The sequence below is a fragment of the Psittacula echo genome (assembly GCF_963264785.1).
Source record: "Psittacula echo genome assembly, chromosome: 4".
Taxonomy (NCBI): Eukaryota; Metazoa; Chordata; class Aves; order Psittaciformes; family Psittacidae; genus Psittacula; species Psittacula echo.
The window spans coordinates 103,630,500-103,654,534 of NC_137738.1; the positions used below are offsets into that span (position 1 = coordinate 103,630,500).

The 24,035-nt window shown below is 41.9% G+C and overlaps 1 protein-coding gene across 1 annotated transcript in view; it reads right to left on the reverse strand.

Annotated features, from left to right (window-relative positions):
• Positions 1 to 216: 216 nt before the first annotated feature.
• Positions 217 to 24,035, reverse strand: part of RUNX2 (RUNX family transcription factor 2) — a gene marked incomplete at both ends in the record, with an annotated part of 224,263 nt that continues 200,444 nt past the window's right edge. The window contains one exon of the mRNA XM_080616198.1: positions 217 to 899. Coding sequence (XP_080472324.1) covers positions 217 to 899 — 683 coding nt within the window. The remainder of the gene's footprint in view (positions 900 to 24,035) is intronic.

Genomic DNA, 24,035 nt, shown 5'->3' on the forward strand with positions numbered 1-24,035 from the left:
ACTATTTGTTGAATATATGCATCCATTTACAAGGAGCAAACAAACAAACAAAAAAACCCACCAAGCCACTGGGGAGACATGGTTGGTGTCAGAGAGCACAGCGAACTGGCACAGATCATGTGGGTAGGTTTGGGTAGAGTCCCTTTCTTCTGCCATGGGCTGTGCCCAGCTGACATCAACCCCTACGAGCAGAGTGAGCCAGTGCAGAGCCCAGCACTAAGGAGGTGAGGTTCCATGTGCATCCTGCTGTGGTGCCAGTGATGATGCCAGCTGCGTCAGGGCTCGGGCGATGGTGGAGAGATGGCTGTTCATCGTCCGCAGCTCTGCCAGGATGTCACTCACATTTGCCGACGCCTGCTCAGAGCTTGGGGGCATGGCATGGGCAGCTGGTGGAGAGGAAGCACCCCCTGGAGCCCTTTCTCCTATAGGTGTTACCTGGGGACTTCCATCATGGGCAGGGCTTGGGGGTGCGCTGCTGCAGTGCTTCATGCCTTCCAGGGAGCCTGTTCTTGTGGGTGGCTGGTCTTCCTCCTTCCCTCGAATGGTGGCGAGTGTTGCAGAGGCAAGGAAGGGCAGCCAGTTGATGAGGTGGGTGGCACTGCCAGGTGAGACTACTGGCAAAAAAAGTCCAGGGTGCAGGGATGAAGTAGAAGTGGGTGGTGCAGGAAGAGAAGGGAGGCCAGGGTGAACTGTAGCAGCAGAAGCTGATGTCGATGGTGCAATAGGAGGCAGTTTGGGATGTAAGGCTGCAACACAGGCAGGTAATGGTGGGGAAAATGATGCAGTACCAGTGTCAGAGGAAGAGGAGGGTGATGTTGCAGCTGTGAAAGGTCCAGGGTCTTCAGAGGTTGCTGGTGAAGTGGCAGCAGGTGGTGCATCAGGTGTGCAAGGGTCTGAGTCTGCAAGGAAGACACATCATGAGCCTTGATTTACACGTGTACTTACATACACAGACCGCTGCTTGTTGTCACTTCAGTGGGATGAGGCTTTTTTATGAAAAGCAGAATTTCACCAGCTGGTAGTGGTACACTACCTGTAGGACAATTAGAATCTGTAGGCCAATCAGAAAAGCACAGACATACTTAAAGACAAGACCCCACTGTAGGCAAACATGCAACTTAACATTATAAATCTAATTTATCTTTCTACTTTCATTCTTTGTAAAGCCTGTGGACAGGCTTTAACATTTTTCTGCTTGACGTTTACATTTTTCTGGTTGACATCTCATAGGTATGCATTAACTGCTGAATTACCTACGGTGTTTTCCTGGCCAGTCATGGAACGATGGTAATGTCCTAAGTGACTCAGATCTCCCGGGGAGATGTGAGGGCTGGACTGCTGCTGCTGGAGCCAACATTAATTGCTACTTCATAGAGGGTCCCGTCCAATGTGATCTCATCCAATGTCCATTAAAGTCATTAGAAACAAGCTTGCTTGGACTGAGTCCAACATTTACAGTGTAGGATGATGGAGCAGCCTCTGGGGGAAACACAAAGTCCTGGAGAGCCGCATTATGGCCCAAAGCACTCTACCCACTGTGCCCAGTTGGTAAATTCTGTATGGTAAGGATGGTCCTATTCTGACAATAATTCCCAAAGCCAGAAATATGATAGGAAATGTTAGTCTTTCAACAGCCTCGAGTAGCTGCATAAGTGGAAATACCATGCCACGCTGTAGATCTTTATTTTAGCATTGGGAACACATTATACAGAAGGTGGTGAGATGCTACAGGAATGATCAGAGTAAGACAGATGGATTTTAAAACTACTTCTGCTGCAATTGAGTGCAAATTTTAAGGCACTGCTGTGGATACAAAGACACAAATTAATAGATTTATCTAGGTTAAGACAACCTAGAGAAAGCCAAGTGTAGAGGTGTTAATACCTTACTATTATTATTTCTGGCATCTAAAAAATCTGATGTGAGAAATTCGTTTTCATCACTGGCTGGTTTGGTATTCAGATAGCAAACTGAAACTGTGAGTCAAAATCAAATTAAGGCTTTTCCCTGTCATTTGTAACTCCAGACCAATTGGACATGCAGCCAAGATAAGTCCATCTTGGGACCACCATGTTTTCCCTAACTAAACACACATGGAGGGGATTATGACACAAAATTCAGCATGCACTCATGTCCCTGAGACGTTTATGGAAAGTTACTGCAGGTTCCTTGAAACAGTTTCCTTCCTTTGTGTACTGGATTTCTTCCCCGCACAAAGTCCCTGCCTACACAGGAGCTCATCCCTGTTCACCAGAGGTGGGCTGAGGATGCTGGATGTTGAGTTTCCAATGTGTTATTGATCGGGCTTTGCTTTTCAAAACAAAAACAAAAATAAAGCACAGTTCAAATACAGGTTCCATTTCCATCCAAACCATCAAAGTTTGCAAAGGGTGAGATGAAAGGTTCAGGTTTGGCTCAACCATAGTGTTAACCAGAACAGTGTTTATGGTCCATATATAGCATGGCTAATCCCTGTCCACACTGGCCAAACAAACCAAATTAAATGTAATATTCTTCCATGCAGAGGAAGCTTGACAAGCCTTGAGGTAATCTGGTTTAGCATGTGACAAATAACTGTCATAAGTGATTCTTAAATGAGTTAAAGAGGAATTTGAGTTAAAATACAAAGAGTAGTAACTAATATAGACAGAAATAGAGACAAAATTCTGGTCACCAAAGGCTGCAATTTATCCAGACAGCGTGGCTTCCCTATTAGAAGCCATGGTTTTGTCATCCTCTAATCCCCCTTTTAGATCTATTTATTCCATGCAGCCTTTTAAACACATCTTGCTCAACTTGATCAGGCTCCCATACTTCCATCTAAGACATTCCACATGGGTGTCTGGGCACCCATATAGGCATATCCAGGACATGTGGAAGCTGTTGCACTGCTCAGATCAATGGCTGGGTATGTGCACGGCTAACATCGTGCAGTGCATGCAACCGGAGTGAATGCCTGCCTGTATGGGATCTGATTCAACTGCTCAGTATCCAAACATCCAAACTGATGATGAAAACTGCAGAATCACAGCATTGCTGAGGTTGGAAGGGACCTCTGGAGACTGTCTAGTCACAACCCCTGCCCAAAGCAGTGTCAGCTAGGGTCAATAATTTTTTTATTGGGAAAAATTGCTAGGACATATTTGAAAGAAGCCCAAGAATATGGAACTCCTAAGAATGAAGCAAGCTACTACAGTTGCTTATCATATACAATAGGATGGTTCTACTTATTTTCTTCCTCTCTAAATTTGCTTGTTTTATCTGAATGTTGCAGCTCATCACAACTCTAGTTCTTGCTTTTTCTGCGCAGCCGCAGAAGAAAGAATGTCTTCTTAACTGGAGCATCCAGGTGCACACATTCCTTTGGGATGTTAGATCTGCATATAGACAGAGCTGTAGCTAAGTGGAGTTGGATGGATGACTGCAGAGAAGAGAGATGTTGAAGACACCTTGTCTTCAAGTGACCTTCCCTAAACATATCAACCCACCTGTGCGTGGTCACTCGGCATGCTCCACTACATCCGGCTTACAGAAGATGGGTAGGTACTATGGCACACTCCCACATGCAAAGACAGTCTGATCAACGCAGGCTTGTAGCTTAGAAGAAAAGTTATTTCACCAGTTAAGGAAGTTAGTCCTGGCCTCAGAAAACCTGCTTTGAGATCCACTTCATCTGAACAACTGAATTGTAAGTGCCTAGTGAAAAACTTCCATGCAACAACCTGAATTTTCTATGCTGCATATAGAGGGGAAGCCCCCAAAGAGAAGGTTTGGACACATTGGCTGTATCTCTCTGAACAGCCTCAGAGCCACTTTTTTCTACTGAGCACACAGGGAACTTGGCCTCATCCTTCAGGAACACTGATTTACTGAGATGGGATTCAGGTCACCTTTAGCTTTAACAGTCTACAGTATAGGTGTTTGTATGTTATCTAATTCCCTAGCCTTTCTTCACAGTCAGTGGATTAAATAGGTGTAGCATCATCTCCTTATTGCTAGAATGAGAAATACTTGTCCTCATCTCTTTGCTGGGAATAATGAATGATAACTAACACGGATGTGGGTGTCATTCACTGAAAATGCCTCCATTTTAAAAGAGAACTCCTACACCAGGTGCATAAAAATAAGATGGGTGCCCAGCTTAGAAAGAGTGGATGTCTGACATTCACTTACCCTCCTGATCTACTAGGGATCTCTCAAAGGGAAAACAACTACACATCATGCAAGTAATAGAGAATACTTCTGCACTGCCACCTCTGAGAGGACCTTGGGGTGTTAAGAACTCATAGGACTGTAAATAGGCCAGGTGATACAGTAATGAGAGCAGAGAAGCACCTCCAGGAGAGGATTTCCTGGTACTTGTCCTGCCCATGATGATGGATATTACCAAAAGATTAATAGGCTGCCCTGTGAGAATGGGGAAACTAAAGTTATTTTAAATGCATCCATCTGCATGAGAGGAGCACGAATTTAACTTTTCAGGCAGTCTTGGCTATCTTAGCCGCTTTTGTTTTAGTACTGATTTTATCTGCCTTGCCACCAAATTGCTGCAAACTCTGATTTCTTAAGTCTTTTGTTAGCTAACAAAGGAAAGGTCTGTGGAGAAGAAACCGTGAGGGAAAAACATTCTAGCACACTGCACGGGATTCAGCTTATCTAACAGCCACTTAGCTGGCATATAGCACAAGGCAGTCACCCTGGCTCCAGCCAAGAAAGCAGAACCTCTGAGGACAAGCCATCACAAGCTGTCAGGTCCCTAAGAAGTGTGAGAGGATGATGCTCTAGAGTGTCCCTCCCCTCCCAGCACTTCTTGTAGGACTAAGTCAACTATCTTAGATGGGCTGACTAACTTCTAAATGGATGAAGTTAGGTGAGCTGGATTTCCCACTTTACATATATAGATATAGCACTTAATTTCCTATCAAGTCAGAATAGTAGACAGTAGTGCCGCCTCTGCATTCCTGTGGAAGGCATAAAATCATGGAGATAAGGTTTAAGGTGCAAGAAAGTAGAAACCTAGGCCCCTTGAGTGCTTCAAGAAATGATCTGGTGCTTCAGAAGGTGATAATCTTCCAAGTGAGTCAGTGTTGAGCAAACAACCAATTTCAATGATAAGGGTATTAAGATGTTGAAATGAGTAATGCAGTCCCCTTTGCTGACAAAGTAACCTGCGGGAGGCCTTTGTGCACTGTCCTTTCTGCTTGGGGTTATGAAGCTGCTCTAAAGCTAGCAGTGTCTGCGCATATGCCTGTGAGACCCAGTGCGTGCATGCACTCCCACTTCGTGTTGCAGCTGCTTCCCAGGAAAGTCTAAATATACGCCTGCCTCCTCTTTCTGGTGAGAAGTGAAACTGAAGTCTTAACAGCTTGTGGTAAATGAAAGTCCAATAGCAACGTCTGCATAAGTGAGGGCAGCGCTGCTTTTGCATGGACAAAGTATGTATTTGGAAACTGAAGCTGAAGCCATCCCTTTCACACTGCTCAGGTTTGATTCAGATATAGAGTGGCATTGCTTCCCACTGCTGGGCTGCAGTCAGTCTTAGAGGGGCTTCAATCTCTAAATCAAGTTTAGAAGGGGTTAATGTACTGCACTGGACATAAAGACTACTGGACACTACACTAGAATAGCAAAAGCATTAATGTGAGAGCTCCAGGATCAGTGTTTGTCTAATGTGTGATTTCAGAACCTGATTTTGGTTCTAGACGTTGTGTCTGGCATCCTTTTTCTTTTTGTTGTATGAATTCAAACTAGCTCGGAACACTCACTTGCTTTTGGATGAGCAACTTTGAAAATTCATAAAAGCATTAGGCAAGCTTATTGTTAATTATTTTTGATAAAGCAAATCCCATTTATATCCCAGGAGTCGACTCCTCTCTGCATACATGGATATATCCATATATTAAGATGCTGCAATCTTTAATGACAAAAGTGGTTTCACGTAATTCAATATGCTCACTCAAGCTTAGAAGTTTTGAACAAAATATTAATTTGAACAAGTGTATTAATAAATCACAGTGTTCAAAATCAGCCCTATTCCTCCAGTTTACAAATTCAATCTCACCCCTTGCTCTCACAATAAAATACTTTAAAAAAAAAAAAAAAGGGATTTTGGAACTAATTGTAAGTTGCCAGAACCATGCTGTAATGCAGTGTGTGGCAAAGTCTGTCCCGGAGTCCAAGACATTTCCCCAAAATACTCCAACTCTGTGCTGTCAAATTACTGGTTGAATCATTTCAGCAAGGCTCCTTTCCTCTGTTCTTTTACTTTTTAAGCAACCCAATAACAATCTGCAAGCTACTCTACAAATTCTAATTCTCTTAAGCGTTTTTCTGTCTTCATAAACTCATGCATCTCTTCAGAATATTTTTCTTCTTTTTTTAATTTTTTTTCTTTATTATCATGTTTTTATTGTGGTCTGTTTTGGGGTCTGTTTCTCTTCTTTCAGGTACAATACACCAGGCCTCGCTGGACTGGGCTTTATGTGACTAATCACATTATGACTCCTGTGGAGTGGTGCTCTTTCAAAATTTCTTGAGTAATAGTCTGTTATGAGTACATACTTATTCCCATGTCATGCGAACAAATTTGTTCTCACAGTTTGTCGTGGGCCATCTGCTTTTTCATCTTTGTCCCTGGCTTAAATTCAGTAGGATTTTATTCACTTCCTGACAAAATGTACATTTTACACTCATTTGGGACCAGATTTTCCAAGAACCTGAAGTCCTTCTTTGACACCTATGGGACAAAGCCAGACTTTTTGAAGTACCCTGTAGCTCCTGTTATTTTCTAACAAAGAAGAGTCCCTGAGGATGCCCTGACATCTCAGTGTGGAGAAGGAATGGGAAAAGAGGATGTAGGCCCATTGGAGAGGTAATATTGTTGGGCAGCAGGCAATTCCTCATGACAATACTCATTGCCTAACACATTTTTCCCGCTGTGCTCAAAGCACTGCACAGACGAGTCTCACACTGGCTGCACTTTATGGGGGCCAGACTGAAACACACGAAAAACTAAATGCCTTGACAGAAGTCCATTATGCAGCCAGGAGCAGAGACCTGTTTCATCTTCCTCATCAGCTGACATTGTCAATGCATCCCTCTTTTGGCTCCTTTACCCTGCCCCTCAACTAATGCTTCTTCTTAAATCGGGGAAGCCTTCTTTCCCTTCCCTTTGCAGCACAGAAAAAAGGCACAGCAGAAAAAACTGTTATGTTTAAGAAGACTTCCAGCTCAATCCTCCCTATGGCCATGCATGAACATTTCCAGCCACATGTGCTCCCTTCTCAGCAACTTGCTGAGGATGGAGAAGTGGCTGGAGAGACTGTCAGGTCCTCTGAAACTAAAATAAGACTGACAGCTACTTCTAGAGAACCAAAAGAAACAGTAAGAAAAAGAAAGCACTATAACTGTTCCAACCACTTCGTCCATTTTGTCTTGACAATGGTCAGTAAATGCTACCTCAAAGGAAGCTATCAAAAAGTCTTCGGTAACAGTTACACCACAGTCTGTTATAGGAAATTTTCTCAGTGTTCCATTAATGAATCACGGTTTTGGACCAGGACAGATGCTTACACTGTTGATGATCACCATTTACACAATACAGGCCAACAAATTTGATTTAAGATTAGGCTCAACAACTGTATGGGCTACAACTGCAAGCAGAGCTGGTGCTTCATTACCTCTTTGAATGTGGCCATTAGCTACACCAGAAGGTTTTTCCTGTCTTGAAGCAGATATCCTTTCCAACACCTTTAATTCTTCTGAGAGTCTTGTTTTCTTTCGTTAATAAGTACTATTGTGTTTCTAACTGTCCTTATTATGGTCTTAGTAGCCTTGTAAACATCTCATTCATTTTTAACTTTTTTTCTTTTTTATTTTTATTCTTCTTTTCATTTTCCTTGTTCTTTGGCAGTGTTTTTGGTCTCAATTAATTCCTGTAGCAATTATTTTCTCAGGTTAATTTTGCATTGTGTGAGGAAGTTTTTCCATTTACACAGCACATTTTTCATGCCAACCAGCCGGATAGCATTGTCTCTAGAACAGCATCTGTTTCTATTCTTTTTACCTTTCTCAATAGCACTTTATGCCTCACATGTTCCTAGAATAAGCCTGTGATCACATGAAATTCATCAGGTTCTAAGACATACAAAAGAAAGGATGAGTACTTTTAGCCCAAAGGATGGGCCAAAGAGGAACATTATAGAAATAAATCCTGAAGTACCAGATATTTTGGAGGTTTTTTTTTTTTGCTGCTTTGACATTGGTTTAATTTCTTTACATATACACTCCAGAGATTTCAAAACAGATTCAGATGTTAATCAACCAAACATACTTATATTAACCTGCTCTGTTTTTCCAGGAAAAACACGAGACACACCATGCAATCTTATGGTTTTAGTAGCCAATGAGTCAAGTCTGGAAATTCGGTACACATGAGTCAACAAGATTTCAGGTTCCTACAGAGTGTCCAGCAAGGACATTGCCAGCACTGAACAGGCCTCTGTTGCCTGGGCTGATTAATGAAGCAAACTACATGCAGCCTGGGTTACCCTGAGCCTTTGCCATATTATGTTTTACATGGAATTGTCCCTCTCAAAGGCTTGTCACATCAGTGTTCCCCTCTGAAACACAGTAACTGCACCTTTTCCCGGGTATTTACCATCTGATTGCCCCAGCCCAAGGCTTCTGCTAAGCCTGAGAATCTAATGTAAGAATTTTATGCCATAGCAGACCAATGGTCCAGCAGTCCTCATCTTGTGCCATTGCTCAAGCTCTGGAACCTCACCACATAGTGGAAGAGACAACGAAAAAGAGTGCAGGAAGTCTCTTCTCCCATCTTGAGCAGGCTGTTTGATGGGCAATGTTTGGGTGAAAGGGGGAGATGCTGAGCAGAAGGCCATGATTAGACACAGCACAAGAGAATATCTCTGCAAGATTAGCATGGTTGCTGCACTAAGAGTCTGCAGGCCAAAACCTTTGAAGCTAAACGTGGATGTTTTGGCTGTACTATAAAGGGTCCCTATGTGAGCTGAAGTTGACAAGGGAATGATCTTGCCTTAAGTATGCAAGAAAAGTAGGAACTAACTCATGGAATTCATTAAATTTTCACATATTTCCCAGTACGTTTCACTCCCAGAGGCACGGTGCCATTTTTAGGAAAATAATCTTGTAACAAAAATCCCCTGAAACTGCACAGCTTGAGGGGCTTTTCCTCATCTTCATACACTGAGGAACCACACAGGCTATATCTTTCCTACAGAATTAATCTGGGTGGGAGAGAGCCATATATGAACACCTGAGTTATACCAGTCTGGACATGAATTATTTCCCTGAATGGCCCTACTGCATCTTTGCTATTTGTGAGCTTTCCTGAGTGTGTTAGGAGAGTCAGAGGAGGCATATCTCATAATTTTTTGCACGTAGATACCCTGGATTCCTTCCCAATCTCTTGTGTCAGGTGTGGGAGAATTTGTTTACCCCAAGGAAAGGCTTTTGGGAAAGTCCTGAAAGATTCAACTCACTCGTGATCAAAGCTGGGTCCTCACTGCAAAGCGGGTCAGTGCCAACCTGTGGCCAGACAGGACCCAGGCTGCTTATCCCTTTCTCAGAGCTTCTTACCTGGAATGGAACCACCTCCCAGGCCTGAATGAATTTTTTAGCACGTGTGGATTCGGTGCCTGGAGATGTACCTTCCATCCTAGCTGTCATTTCAGCTGCTAGATATGCCCAGGCAATCATGGCAGTCATCATGGAAACGCTGTCTTCAAAAAGATATTTTGTCTCCAATAACATTTTCATTTTACACCCAAGTCTAGCCGGAGGTGAATTCTTTTGTTTAATGAAGAGTCACAGCTCCTTTGGAACAACATGTTCTCCTGTAAGCTGGGTGAGCCGCTGGTTTTATTGAAGAACAGTCCTGCAGACCAAGACAATGCTGTACTTCACTACTCTTTTTGAATTACCACTCTGTCATTTCCCAGAGGAACATGATCGGCCGACCACTAAACTCTGCTTTAAGATCTTACGCCCGATCTAAATGAGACAGAATGAAGCCCTGGAGAGATTTCAACCCTTGCTTTGTTGAAACAACATTGCTTTGTTTGGAATGTATTTGCCTTTGTACTGGGGAATGAAAATGTAACCCAGTGCCCAGTTTTGAAATACATAAGTACAGTGCTTTTGGTAATGTAGCATATATAAAGAGATCCACAGCATATGCTTTTTCTTACACTCCCCTTTTCCTTGGAGATCTTCAGTTTTGAAGCCTTTGAGCCTTGAGCCTTGTGACAGCTCAGAGGAGGAGGAACACATCATTTCTGTGTTACAGGCTGGCACAGTGATCCAGTTAGGAAATCTGTAGCATTTCACGTGAAATGAAACCCAGACCTGTGCTTGCAACAGTGGACTCAGCCTTCCCCTATATCCAGTTCAATTACAGAAGCCATGGTCCCCGCTCACGGCTGAAGTCAGTGGTCATCAGCGCTTGGCTCCCAGGTCTCTCTCTTGCTTTACTTCAATACCCTTACATTATGCACTTAATCTAGGGATATCTTCCACCATCTTTTCACCCTATGTTTGAATCCTGAGCTGGCAACATCTGGACAACTGCAAGAATTGGACTATTTCCTACCCTTTCTCACAAATTCCCTGTTCTTTCAATGCATCTTGGGGCAGAGATTCCATGAACCCAGGGCCTTGCTTTTCCATTAACTCTGTACGGCATGACACCTTTAGCAGATGCGTACCAGCCGTCAGAGAATTTGAGGTGTAATGAACACAAGAGGGATGGAAGAACCACCCTAGGTGCTCCCCAGTCCCTCATCCCTCCACCTAACCACTCTTCCCACCACATGTCCTCCTGAATAACTAACTGGAGGAGACATTCTCCCACTCGGAGAGCAAACAGAACACGTCAGCCCTGCACAAACAGAGGCACTCTTGTCTCTCTGCCTGAGCCTGTGTCCTTTGATCATCACTGGTACCAACTCCCATCTGATATTCTGGGCTGTGCAGGGTGGGCTTGGAAGCTTGCTGGGTGGAGGGAGACACCTCGGCAGGGCACGAAGGAATGATTCAGCCACTCCTCACTCTGAGTCAATATTTACCCAGCGGCTCTGGGCTTGAAGTAGGGATGATCTCTCTTCGGGATCGCATTCCCACCCTCCAAAGCAAAGTAGCTGGAGCCATGAGAACAAGAGGGTGCTAGCAGCCTTCTCCTGGGAGCATGCCCTCTCTTTTTTAGGCTGCATTTCGAATGGAAACGGGCACGCTGTGGCTGTGTCTCTTTTTCTTGTTTTTTTCCTAATTGTAGTCTGGAGTTTTCCTTAATGGGACAGAGAAGTCTTTGAGACTGGAAATGTGCTCTTCTCTTTGTTTCTGGTAAGACATAACACTGTCCTCATGGGACCGCACTCCAACAGGGATATTTTAGTTCTGCCTGGCTCAACTTCTTGCTGGCCTGCGGTCTGATTGCTATTTGTCACTGGGACTGCAAGCACTGGGGAACAGAGCCTGCCCTCACTGCGGCTGCTGTAGTAGATTGGAGCCCTGAATTTGGCTGGGCTTCCCAAGCATTCCACGAGGCAAATAGTAACACCAATTTCGGATGGACACTGTATTCCTTGCTTACATTCCTGAAGGGATGTGTTGTGCTGCTTTTGCCTTGCTCTCCACATTAAACATATTGCTAGATTTCACCCCGGGGGTTGTTGTGCCCTGCTGGTGGATGATTATATTCCTCTGTTTGAGACATTGAAGATGAAAGAGCACTTTGAGACCCCTTTTGATAGATGAAGATACCGTTCTGGCCCAGTCCCTGATACAATTTTGTGTTCCATCCTGCAGATCTTGGTCTCACATATACCAGTGTTAACCAGGAATAATTCCACTGGCATCAGTGTCATTACACCAGGGTAATCATGGGAGAAGGAGAAGAAATAGGCCTGCAGGGATTTTTTTGTTTTGTTTTGTTTTGGGGGGGAACCATGCTGACTGTAAAACCACAGCAAAATTATTTTTAAATGAGAAAAATTTCTTTAAGACAGATCAGCCTCTTAAAAAGAGAGACAAATGGAATAAAATGCTGCAGTTCAGAAAGTCCTGCAGTATTTGGGAAATTGACCAGTTTGCTGCAAAATGCGGAGTAATTACCCAAAGCAGAGAGAGTTGCAAAAAGAGAAAGACTCGGAAAATGAAGTTGCTTATGAACATTATCAAAAGTTCTCATAGCACAAGAGATGAGATCTTACAAGCAAGTTTATTCTCAGCTCATGCATGGAAAACTATAAACCTCAGTAAGAACCACTGAGTAAACCTGAGAAAAGAAAATGACTGTGCCTGGAAATGTTTAGAGGATGATGTTTGTCAATTAATGAAATGAGAGGCCACCGTTTGCAGCTCGGTGCGCAACACAGACGTACACAGGCTAAATCCAAAGAAGGAGACTTTTTCTTTTTTCTTCCCAGTAAGAGGAATGAAGTGAAATTTTGTTCTGTGCTTCATCTGCAACTGATTCTTTTCTTTCATAAAACATGGTGATTATTGAGAAGAGAAAGTTTGCTCTGTGTGGCTGGGCGAGGGGTCACAATTACTCACATGACCAGGTTCCCGTTTGCCTGTAAGTTTGTTGATTTTGCTGACAAGCCTTTACCACTTGGTTTCTTAGTTGTGTCAGCAGCTTTCCCAACAGTGCAGTGATGTTTTTTGTGTTACACTGTGCAAACAGGAGAGCAGCTCAAGCCAAAAAATACACATCGAGATCGTACTCCCCACTGTAAGCAACATCATCTTTTGACTAAGTTTGGATCCAGCCTCGTGGTTTAGACTCATCTCTAATTGAAATACACAGGTATCTATCTCCAATGACATATTTTAATGGAAAAAGAGAGTTTTTTAAGGACACAATGCATGCACCTTGTCACGGGTGGGCTCCTCTCTATGCTAAGATTTCTTAGAGGAACCACTTGCTTTAAGTACAGGACTGCCTTAAACAGGGCAGGGAGGGGGATTCTAGCAGCATCAGGAATCTTCAGCATGCCAAAAGGAAGAAATACCAAAGGGGCAGCTGCCTTGTAAAAAGGAGGGCTGCTTAATTAACTTTATGGAAAGAAACGGAGCTGTAAAAAGACAGCATTTTGTCTTTAACAAGGACTGCAAACTGGGAACATAGCCAACTCGGTAGTCTGCTCTAGCCCAGGACTATTAGGAGACCAAGGTCAGAAGGAGCCCAGATGCCAGCAGGAATTCAAGGAGAGACAGGCTGGCGAAGCAGTGACGTGGAAGAGCTGAAGTACAGCTGCTGATGTCCATAAATGACTAAATGAGCAAACTCATGCAGGATCTCAGCTTAGAAGGGAAGAAAAAAAACCCCAACCAAACAAACAAAACCCCAATGAGTGTCCATCTATAGCTCTGTTTCATAGACATAATGGTACCATCACAGAGAAAGGGAGCCCACTTGAAGATGACATTGCTACTTAGTCTCTCTAGGCATTAGGAAAATGGTTATGCCTTCAGAAATGGCTACAAGAACCCCAAATCATCCCTGCACAGCTTGCACTACAGCTAATGTTTCAGTACAAAAGCAGCGGAGGTTTGGAATAAAATACACAGTCCAACACACTGTGTAGGACGTCAGATTGAGCTACTGCACTTGGCCAGTCCCTGTGACATTATAATTAGAGATGGGCCTTGAATCAAAGATCCAAATGTGGAGCAGTGCTTTGAGTCAGCCAAGATGTGCGCACCAACACTATCATTAGCCTGAATTTTGTCATTTATAACAAAATTGAAGCACTGCAATCTTCAGGACATCCAAAATTTGGGATGAGAGAAAACCCCAAATTTGGTATTTATCCCTGCTCTCAAAAGCCCAAAGTCAGTAAAGTGCTTAAATACATAGCTGGGAGACATCGAATTTTGAGAGCTGTGCTTGTGAAAAAAGCTGCCTGAAGTTCAGCTTTCCAGTATAGAGATAGACCTCAGTTTTTTGGACACCCCCAAATGAACACACACCCCTCAGTTCAAGCTTTTTTGACCTTTTTTTGACCAAAAAAGCTAATTTGACCTTAAGGAAAAAGAAGTAAATAATTTTAGCTCTATGTCTATCTCTGACTACCGTGCCTCTGACGAGAGAAGAAAAGTAAATTTGTCACAGAAAAAAAACCCCAGCAAATAAAAAACTCAAAGGGGATTGATTAAAGTGATTTAAAATATGTAACCACACCATGACAGCTGCCAGTGAAACCTAGCACTTTGGGGTAAGGTCTGCTGAGCACCCTATGTAGCTCCCTTTCCTAGGCTGCTTAAGTATTCCCTGCACTTGTGTGGCTTGAGTTAAAAGTGCAAAGTGAAATATCCTGGCTCAAATGAATTCCTTGCCAATGCACTATATGTCAGTATGGAAAGTATATATTGTAGCAGAAATGACTGGAGAGTAATGCACAAAGTAATGCACTTGATCTTAGAGGAGTACAGCAGCATGGAATAACTTAGTATGACAGGTATAGACGGTCACAGGTTGTAGATCGCCTCTTGCTTGCCAAAGGAGCATTAGCAGTCGATGCCATTTTGAACACCCAACCCATGGCAAGGCCTACTTTGGAAGATCAAAAGTCGAGTGCAATGCCAAGTGTCTACAAATACCCCAGTAAGCCCATTATTAAAGTTCATATTCTCCCTGCAGGTCATTTCTTTTCACCCCCAAACTTCCTGATGCACTGTAAGGACAGCCGCTCTTGGAAAAACAAGGAAGTCTTACTACCTATTTGTCCAGAAGCTGTTCCATTAAAGGCCAGATTATCCTGAACAGGTGAGAAAGCACATAACTTTTGCTTAAATTCACAGTTTTGTCTCTTTCTTACATGTATCCTGTGCAGATACTGTATGAAAAGAGCCATTCAAAAAACATGGCCTGAGAAAACATACCCTACAACCAGTCACATAACTTTAATTCCTTCCTTTATCAATAGAGGCAAATAAAATCCCTCAAACTTCTCAGATGCTTACTGCAGGTATAGCAAACCTTTGAGGCTGATCCTTCTTAGTGCAATTGGGAGCACAAGCATTTGGGCCCTGCACTTCTTTATCCTGAATTTTGCTTCTTTCCATGAACCCTCGACTCCAAGTGTTTTGAGGACAAGTTTGCAAGAACAGTTTTACTAACTTTTGCCAATGTATCATCTGCACAAGAGATAAGGAGTGCATGCATTTCCTCTTCCAGTGCTGAATTAGATTCATTTAGCAAACTTGAAATCCACCTAAATGTCTAATAAAATGTATAGAAAGACAGGGTTTTATCCACTGTGCACTAGGAGTGGAATCAGACCCTAAGTAGCAAATTTTAACAAAAATCTATGAGATATGTTGATCAAAGGTGGACCTGTACTTTAATTTTAGCACCAATAACCTGAAACAGTGGTGCTTCAAGGTTGTGGGGACTAGGTTCTTCACTTCCTAATACTGTTGATATTCCTTACAAGTATACCATCATCTGCTGATAGATAAATAGCCCTGGGGCCATACCCTGCCATCAATTACACTTACAAGTCTGAAAAATGTGCTAGCAAATCAGAGAGGTCAAATTCAGTCAAGAGTCAATGAGTCTGAGAGAAGAATTTGGCTTAGAGATGTAAGCGAAGCATTTCCCTGACACATATGACACAGTACATTTCCCAGGATTCATTCTTCCTACAGAAGGAATGTGTGTTTTCATGGTTTTGAAGATGAATTCGGTTACATTTTTCTCCTGATGGGGAAATACAGGAAGCTCATCTCTCTTTGATGGCTTGGCTGTATCTTCTATAGATGAAAAAACTCTATGATCTGCTGATGATAGTCTTGCCTCACTATAACAGAATCTCCTGCCCGCCTGAAGACTATTTAACTATCATACATGATGATGAGAATTTTATTTCACAGGAGAAATAGTATGTAGCGTCCATTTCTTCTGGGAGAAATAGTGAGATTGACAGGTGGAAGATCTTGAGCTGTTGAACATTTTAGTGGTTAAAAGGCAGGTAAAAAGTGAGTCAGGAACTCTGATTTTAATTCCTGGCTGTCTAATTGAGTTGGTTGTATGGACTTGGGTATCTCTTTTGGAGCCAGAGTCCTTAAGCCACTAAGAGCTTTGTCTAAATAAGAATCGCTATTGGCTTCACAGTTTTGGTGTCTCCTAAATTTTCCCTCCCAAATACAGTAAGGGTAATTCCTCCCTCCCACTGGCATAGCAATTCTTAAACTCCATGGCTGCAAAACTCATTGTAAGTTTTGGAGAAAAGGTGCTAGAGGAACACAAAACAGATTTTACACCTTTTTTATATAGAGGCCTTTTGAGGTTTCCTGTGATTGTCCACATTTTTGAAGATTAGTCAGCTTTTCAAATGGATTATGCAAAGTGAAAGCCTGCAACAACAGTAGGTTGGGATCAGTGACCCGGAAGGTCCTTCCAGTCTTGTGTTCCTGGAGGCTTTTCCAAGTTATACCAAGGATGTTAAAAACTACTTGTGTGGTCTGAACTTAACACCTTCAATATATACACCACATTGATTTTTTTTGTAGCATCCATTTAATGGGGTAGAAGCAGAGGAGAGCTAGGGCCTCTGTGTAAAGGTAAGGGAAAGCACATGCCGCAACAATGACAGAGCACTACACAAGCTAGCTGACAGCTCAGGAAACTGAAGTGGTCATGAATGTCAAGAAACAACTTAACAGACACAAACAGCCTCATCTCTCTGGCCTTGAGATCCCACCTCTAGAAGCATTACTTGTGTTATCACTGCCCATTCCATCCTGGACCTCCCTTTTGAAACCCAACAGCTAGTAGCAGTTATGATGATGGTTTTGTGGTGTAGGCACCTGTTCATATGAAACTAATCTGGGACCACCAACCTCATTTTCTGGTGGCAATTTACCATCTTACCATATGGTAATGTTTTTGGCAGCCACTCTCTTGGGCTGGATTAAAATTAGTGATGCAGTGATGGAAGATGCTTTGATCATGCTCTCAGCTAAGCCCATGCTTTACCTAGCTGGAAAGTAGGTAGTGGTGTTGCTTCCTAGTGTTGGATCAGGTATGTGTTAAAGATGAATTCAGATAAGCTCGCACTCCCCCACCTCCAAGCCTATCCCATCTGAGGAAACCAACAGTTTCTGATGTTCAAATGTGCTTTGGCAGCCAAAATGTCAACCGCATGCCACCTCCGAGAAGGCCACAATTCAGTGGTTGCACATCAGACCAATCAGTCCGTATTTATAAGGTGCTTTGATATACGAGATGAAAAGACACTATATAAATGCCCCATTCATTTAGCTTACATACAGCAGCAGCAAACAGAAAAATCATTACCCACAGGGTTATAAAGGTGTATTCCTGTTTATTAATTGAAGACCACATAAAGAATGCTTGGTTAAAGTGTTCCATTTGCAGTGGATATTTCAGTGCTGGTCCCGCGAACTAAAATAATACTGGAAATTTGCATGGGCAAATGGCATAAACATCAAGTTTGCACAACCCAAAACAAAATTCTCCTTAAAACTGCAGAAAAAAACTTTTTATATGGGAGTATTCCTTCTTCCCTACACACCAATGGGAAGTGAGGCAAACAGTACTTTGCCAGATCAAGACTACAGTGAAATAATTATCCTAACAAAAAAGAATTTTAGTGACCATCAGCTACTCTGCAACTTAGTATGTGTCACATTTAACCACCTATGTACATCTGTTTCCCCTCTTTTATGCATATAACTGAGCCTTTGCATTTCTAGACCTGTATTCCTCACTTCTTTCCCTGTGTATCTTTGAGATATATGGCCCTCTCGGTTCATTTGGAAAGCTATGTTAAATAAAACCTTTTCTGTCTGTCATCTTAGTAGTCAAGTGCTGAGTCGATACCCATTCACAGTCCCTGGGAGCATGCAGTGCCTTTCATATATCATAACCATAAAAATAAATAAATTACAAAGCAGAAAGGAGATAAGGCACAGGTTTAGGCTGCCTTTTGAAGATTTATTAAAACAAACTGATATTTCTTATAATGTGCATGTAACCAGAATACATAATTGACAATGATAATCATTAACAGGTACTAATGTTATTTCAGAACAGAGGACGGAATGAGACAGACTAAACCTCCATGCATGCAGTAGAGGAAATCCAAACTGCGATAATTAAATGCAAATAAAGCCTGGGGGCAAAAATTCCTGGTCTCTCTAAGATAAGAGAAATGTATTCCTACCATCTATACTTCATTTATTTCTCTTGAAGACTCTAATTTGTTTTTAAGCTAATAGATCAAACATTCTTGTCACAGTTCGTACAACTGTCTCAAATATGTGAGAAGTACCCGCCAGGCGAGGACCACCAGCAATTTTATGATTTCTTTACACTACAAATATTTGGCAGAACTGAAATCACCCAATAAAATAAACCTGTGGCTTCATCTGCAGTTTTAGACTCTCTCCAAGTATTTTTTGGACTCCTTCCCAAAATAACTGATGCTCATGATATTCCAATATCAAATGAAAATATGTTCTAATTTTCATGTCTCACTACCACCATCTGTTATTAAAGAGAAAGTAATTTTTTTCCTAATGGACCAGGTGGCTTGGAGATACCCATGTGGTCATGAGTGAAGCTTTGGTCCAGCAGTGCTTTGGGTCTTTCATGCCATTAGGTTGGTGGGATTAGGACATAATGCAAAGGCAGAACCACGGAGCAGTGGTGGTGGAATGCTGATTTTTTCAGTACCAGCATCATTTGCCAGCTGGTGCTCAAAGAACCAGCAGCAATGCAACATGGGTGTCCCCATCTCTCCAGCGGAAAAGAAGCTTGAATTTGATTACGTGCAAGAACGGCTTTAGGGAAAGGTTCAGGATCCTCTTTGGAAATGCCTTTGGCAAAGGGAATAGATAAAAGAATACATGTTTGGAAAGTCTGTCAAGCTCTAGTGACATTGCAGAGGTCTTCAGTGAAAGTGAATCAGCAGTACACAAATGTTGCAGTCACTTCTGTGAAGTTCAGATCAACTAGCTGATACTTCAGCAAGTCAATAGCTAAGCTTTACACACATTCAGCTCTTCTTAATATTATACCCATGCATTTATAAGACTGAAGTCTTTCTTCTCCAAACCAAAGATGAATTAATTTATAAACCACCCAAACCTTCTGCCTTTATCATTGCATTTGCAACCAAACTACATCACCATCTATTCACTCCACCAAGGCATCCCAGAGGGCCATTCCTAAACAGCTGACACTGCTCTTCCTCATTCCTGCAGATGTTTTTCTCTCTAGAGGTCTTGAGCTGCACAGTTTTAGCAAGTGCTACTTGCAATATGCCTTGTAAATCCTACAAACCACTGTAAAATCTGGTGCATGGTGTCAATTTTGCATGTTTTCCAGCAGAAAGGAGCATGGCTTTTGTTTCCACCAGCCTCCTGGATGTACAGTGCCTTGTAGGCATTAATTTTTAGGGTTATCACCCACTCTGATTTTGGTAAAGCACCCTAATTTTATTGGACTTGTCTCACACCTTGTTAGACTAGCTGGCAGGCTGGTTAATATTGACTAGATGGCAGGAGAAAAACCTCTTTATTGGTACAATGCTGAATTCAAACATTGCTGTTACCCATGGATTGAAATGGTTTCCTTTCTGATATAGCCACGTTGCTCCACAGCATTCACACGAAATCAAGAGAATGGGCAAGTTGAGCTACTCAGAAATTTCTCATTTTGTTTTTTTTCTTTTTTAAGTAAAAGCTTGATTTTCCTGAAATGTTTCCATTTTCCCTCAGGATAGATCAAGGAAAGCATTTAACTTGGGGTCAGTGTGAGCTGAAAATTGTTCAGGTCAGGTCTAAGCAAATTAAAGTTGTTGTAGGTCAAGCCAGCCTGACATGAATCTGCTTTAGCTGAAGTTATACATACATGCAGAGATATGCATATCTGTTGTGAAGAAATGGAGATTCACTCTAGCAAGGCAGCCCAGCTAGCAAGAAACAACCAGAAGAAAATAACTTTCAAGAGGTGAATGGAGAACAACTGAAAATACTGCTTAGTGTTGAAACAGCCCAAACAAACAAAGTATTTCAAAATATTTCCCACATTCACAATAAAAGATTTTACTACAAGTATCTCATTCTACTGTAAGTTTCCAACAGTTCAGTTTGGGATCCAAATTACAGATGAAAATGACTGTTTAAAGGCAGGACACAAATCCAGATCTTTGTTCTAGTGACACATCTACTCAAAGACATAGAACTATTTTGTTAGTTGGTAGGGAATACTGGATAATGGTGGAATTTCCTGTGTTTCAGATCCCACATATATACTATCATTTTCATTCCACAGACAGGGAACTGGGATTGCATGAGCACTGCTACATGGGCAATATAGAAAACAGTGCAAGGACATTGGAGGGTCTAGTTATTAAAACTAAACATCTACCAAAAACCCCTCCCTTTGAGGTAAGCTGTCTTCCAGGACAAGACCACAAAGGCACCACATGAAACTACAAAGTGGAAGATTGAAAAACAAAGAAGAAAGGAAGGACACGGTTCTTCACAAAATGTGCAGTGAATCTGCACAATCATCTTGTGCTGCAAGATGTACAAGTTTGCATGAGGTCAAAAAGTGATCAGATGTTCGCAGCTTCTGTAGACAGGGGATGAAGAAGAGGAGGGATGTTTTTTTAAGCCAGGGTGTTCTTCAGGATCCTCTTTGGATGATAAAAGGTCCCTTTAGTAAGGGAAAGACTGTCTGTGACCCCTGTCTCTCTACATCTGTCCAGTATCACCAGAGTCTCTGCACTCTTCTTGACTCAGGTCACTGGCAGCCCACTGAGTCTTTCTTGTTCTCCTGTGACACATTTCGGCTTCTACTCTTGATCTTTTATTACACGTCCATAGATGGCTACAGAGGGCTAGGAGATGGGATATATTGTGGCCTGGGAAGCAAACCTTCTGCAGATACCAGTGTACATTTGCATGCAAAATGGAAGTGATGACCAAGTCTCTTTTAAATTTATATTTCTATTCTCATGATCCCACAAATGCAGTATCATTTACAGAGGTCGACACCAGGCCGGTATTTGCTGCAAAAGGGCCCTTCCCGGTGCTGGCTAAATGCTGAAGGGCCTATTATTTAGGGGTTACTCTTCCTCAGGAAAAAAATATCTCTGTTCCCTTAATCGCTCTCAACACAAGCTGTCTATGTTTTCCTCTCCATGTGACTACAACAATATATAACAGAATTTGACTTTCCACTTTATGCAAAAGCAAATGGGCTTTATGGTATTATTCTCAGGCATGACGGGATAGTGTAGAAATACATAAAGAGCTGAGGAAAGCTAAGATGTACAGAAAGGGGCAAGATAGCTGAGTTTCCTGCAGGTCCTTGCAAAGCAGCTTAACCATTCAGGCAAAACAACTTTCCAGTTGTTCTACTGAAATCTTAGTGTCAGCACCAAGACAGAGTACTCTCCACAACTCAGAAACTGTAGGTGGAGACACCTCCACCAACCACACAACAGGTTCAGCTCACTGATCTGCAGATTGAACTGAACAGACAAAATCTGTAAGTGGGAGCTGTGTCTCAACATCCTCTACAAGGATTCAGTAACCCACTCACCATCGGGTTAAGCTCTTGGTGAACATGAGCAGAGCTCCTTACATGTTGTGCAACACAATGGAAAATTGAGACCATACCATAGATGAGGACATACAAGTTACGTGGTTTGCCTGAGGCCACACAGTGAGTCAGCGGCTAAATTATAAACTTGGGAGTCCCTGGCTCCAAGTCACTTATTCAATCTATGCTGCCTCTAAGGCATATTACATTGGGGGTATTGTATGGAAATGACATTAACTTTAAAGAGCAGTGTACAGTAGAAGCAGGCAAAATAAGTGGGCTTTATTGTGGGCTGGGACTTTTTGTTTTGTTGTTTTGTTTTGTTTTTTTTTAAAAAGCATGAAAAAAGTGACATGAACAGTTTTGCAAGCATACAGTGTAAATTAATTTTGCACAATTGGATTTCGAAACCTCCCTCCTGGATTAAAAACCTAAACACCAAGTTTCAGGCCATAATGGACCCTTCTTTTCCACTCTTCTTTTTGTCTTCTTTTTTCTCTCTTTCTCTGGCAATGCTGTTAACCCCTGAAAATAGAGGTTTAATATGGAAATGCTGACAGCTCCTTAAGCAGAGCATCACATTTGCAACACTGTAATTATGCCTACTTCAAAATGCTCCAAAGAAAACAAGATTTTCTTGTTCAAACAAATCTTGAATGGTTTTAGCCCCAGAATTAAATCATTCAGACCAAAAAGGACTGTGTTAAGCATGCTGATCCAGGGCTGTACCAAGGAGATGTGGAAAGAGATAAATGCAAACTGATTTTACAATATTTACATAATTAGATCCACATCTCTGCTTTTCGCTATTGAATGAGTAAAGACCAGATTAACCTTATTATTATTATGTTTATTTGATTGACTTAGGAATTCCATCTGGATAAAAGAGAGTCTAGATGTCTTTCTCCATGCGCGCCCAGCGTGAAGCCAATCAACATGACTCTCTAAGTAACAAATTTGGTTTATGTCATCTATCAGCAAGATACTGTAATACTGGATATAGATTTAGTTCAATGGGTAACTGCTTCTTAAAGACCACGCAGTTTAGAGGATTCCATCTTGCATTTTTATGTCCCCACAGAAAATTACTTGTCAGATTTTCCACTCTTGTGGAGAGGGTTGTAAGTAAATGTGTGGTGCACGAAGCGTGCATGGCACATTTAAATGATAATGCAGTTTGGTGTAGGATGTTTGCTCATGTTGCAAGACTTTCTTGCAGCACATTTCTGCACTGAAAAAGGGCAAAGATGTGCATAGGTACAGGATTCCTGTGCCAGTGGTGAGAGTAAGAGAAAAGGTAAAGATTTCTTTCACTGCTCGTAATATTTAATTTTGATTTTTATGACTGTTTCAGGCAAATTATCCTTCTTAACAATATTTACTATATCCCCACTTAGTGTAAGTAATGTTAGATGGAAAAAAAAAAAAAGGAATTTGGTGTCAATCTCATTGCATTTGAATGGGGAAGAACAATATTATGCGGTAGTTAGGAGAAGTCTCTACAAATAGATTGTTACTTCCTTTGAAAAACTTTCACCAGCTAATTAAAAACCACTATCAGGAACCTTCTCCTGGTAGCTACCCTTACTTTCCGTAGAAGGGTAAGACAGTGGGCTGAGGCTGGGATAGTTGGGTTTATTTCTCAGCTTTACATAACTAAGACAAAGCCATCTCCAAACTAGACAACAAAAATATTCATTTTTTCTCTGTTTTGTATCAGTCATGTTTACTTGAGTTGCCATCATTTACAGGCAGAGTCTTCTGACTATATACAAGTATAACACCCAGTTCTGACTGCTCAGTGACGCTCAGAAGCGTGGAATTAATCCAAAGAGATGGCCATTTGAATCCAACCAACACCATTTCTACCATAAAAGTGGCCATTTTGTAACTGTGAATGGACATCCTGTAAATGTTTCCATTTTATCTGATTTCCCATTCCTTGCTGTAATAAGCATATTGGAATTCGCCATCAGGCTGCAATCTGAAGTTACGTTACATGAAACAGTTACGTTACATGAGACTTTGCATGTTATCTCATTTGTGAGCTCCCTTTACCACACAGACTTGCTTTTGACTTCCTCCCGTGCACTATCACAACAGACTCCAACTCACGCGCTTTGCTTTTCTGTTGGGAAAACATTGTGTAACCTACAACACTCACACAGCAACCCTTCCCCCACAGGGAAAGAAGCCTCCAGCTAAAAGAAAGCTTTGATATTAAGACCACAGCAATGTGTAAGCCCATAATAATGCTCTTGGACTGCAGCTCTGCTTAAGGAAAACAAGAAAACAAAACACTCCTAATGAAGCTATTGGCTCGGAGGAGGTACCAAGTCCAAAATGATTTTGACTCCATATGGAATTTATATGGAATGCAACATGCAATAAAACACCAGCACACCCAGAT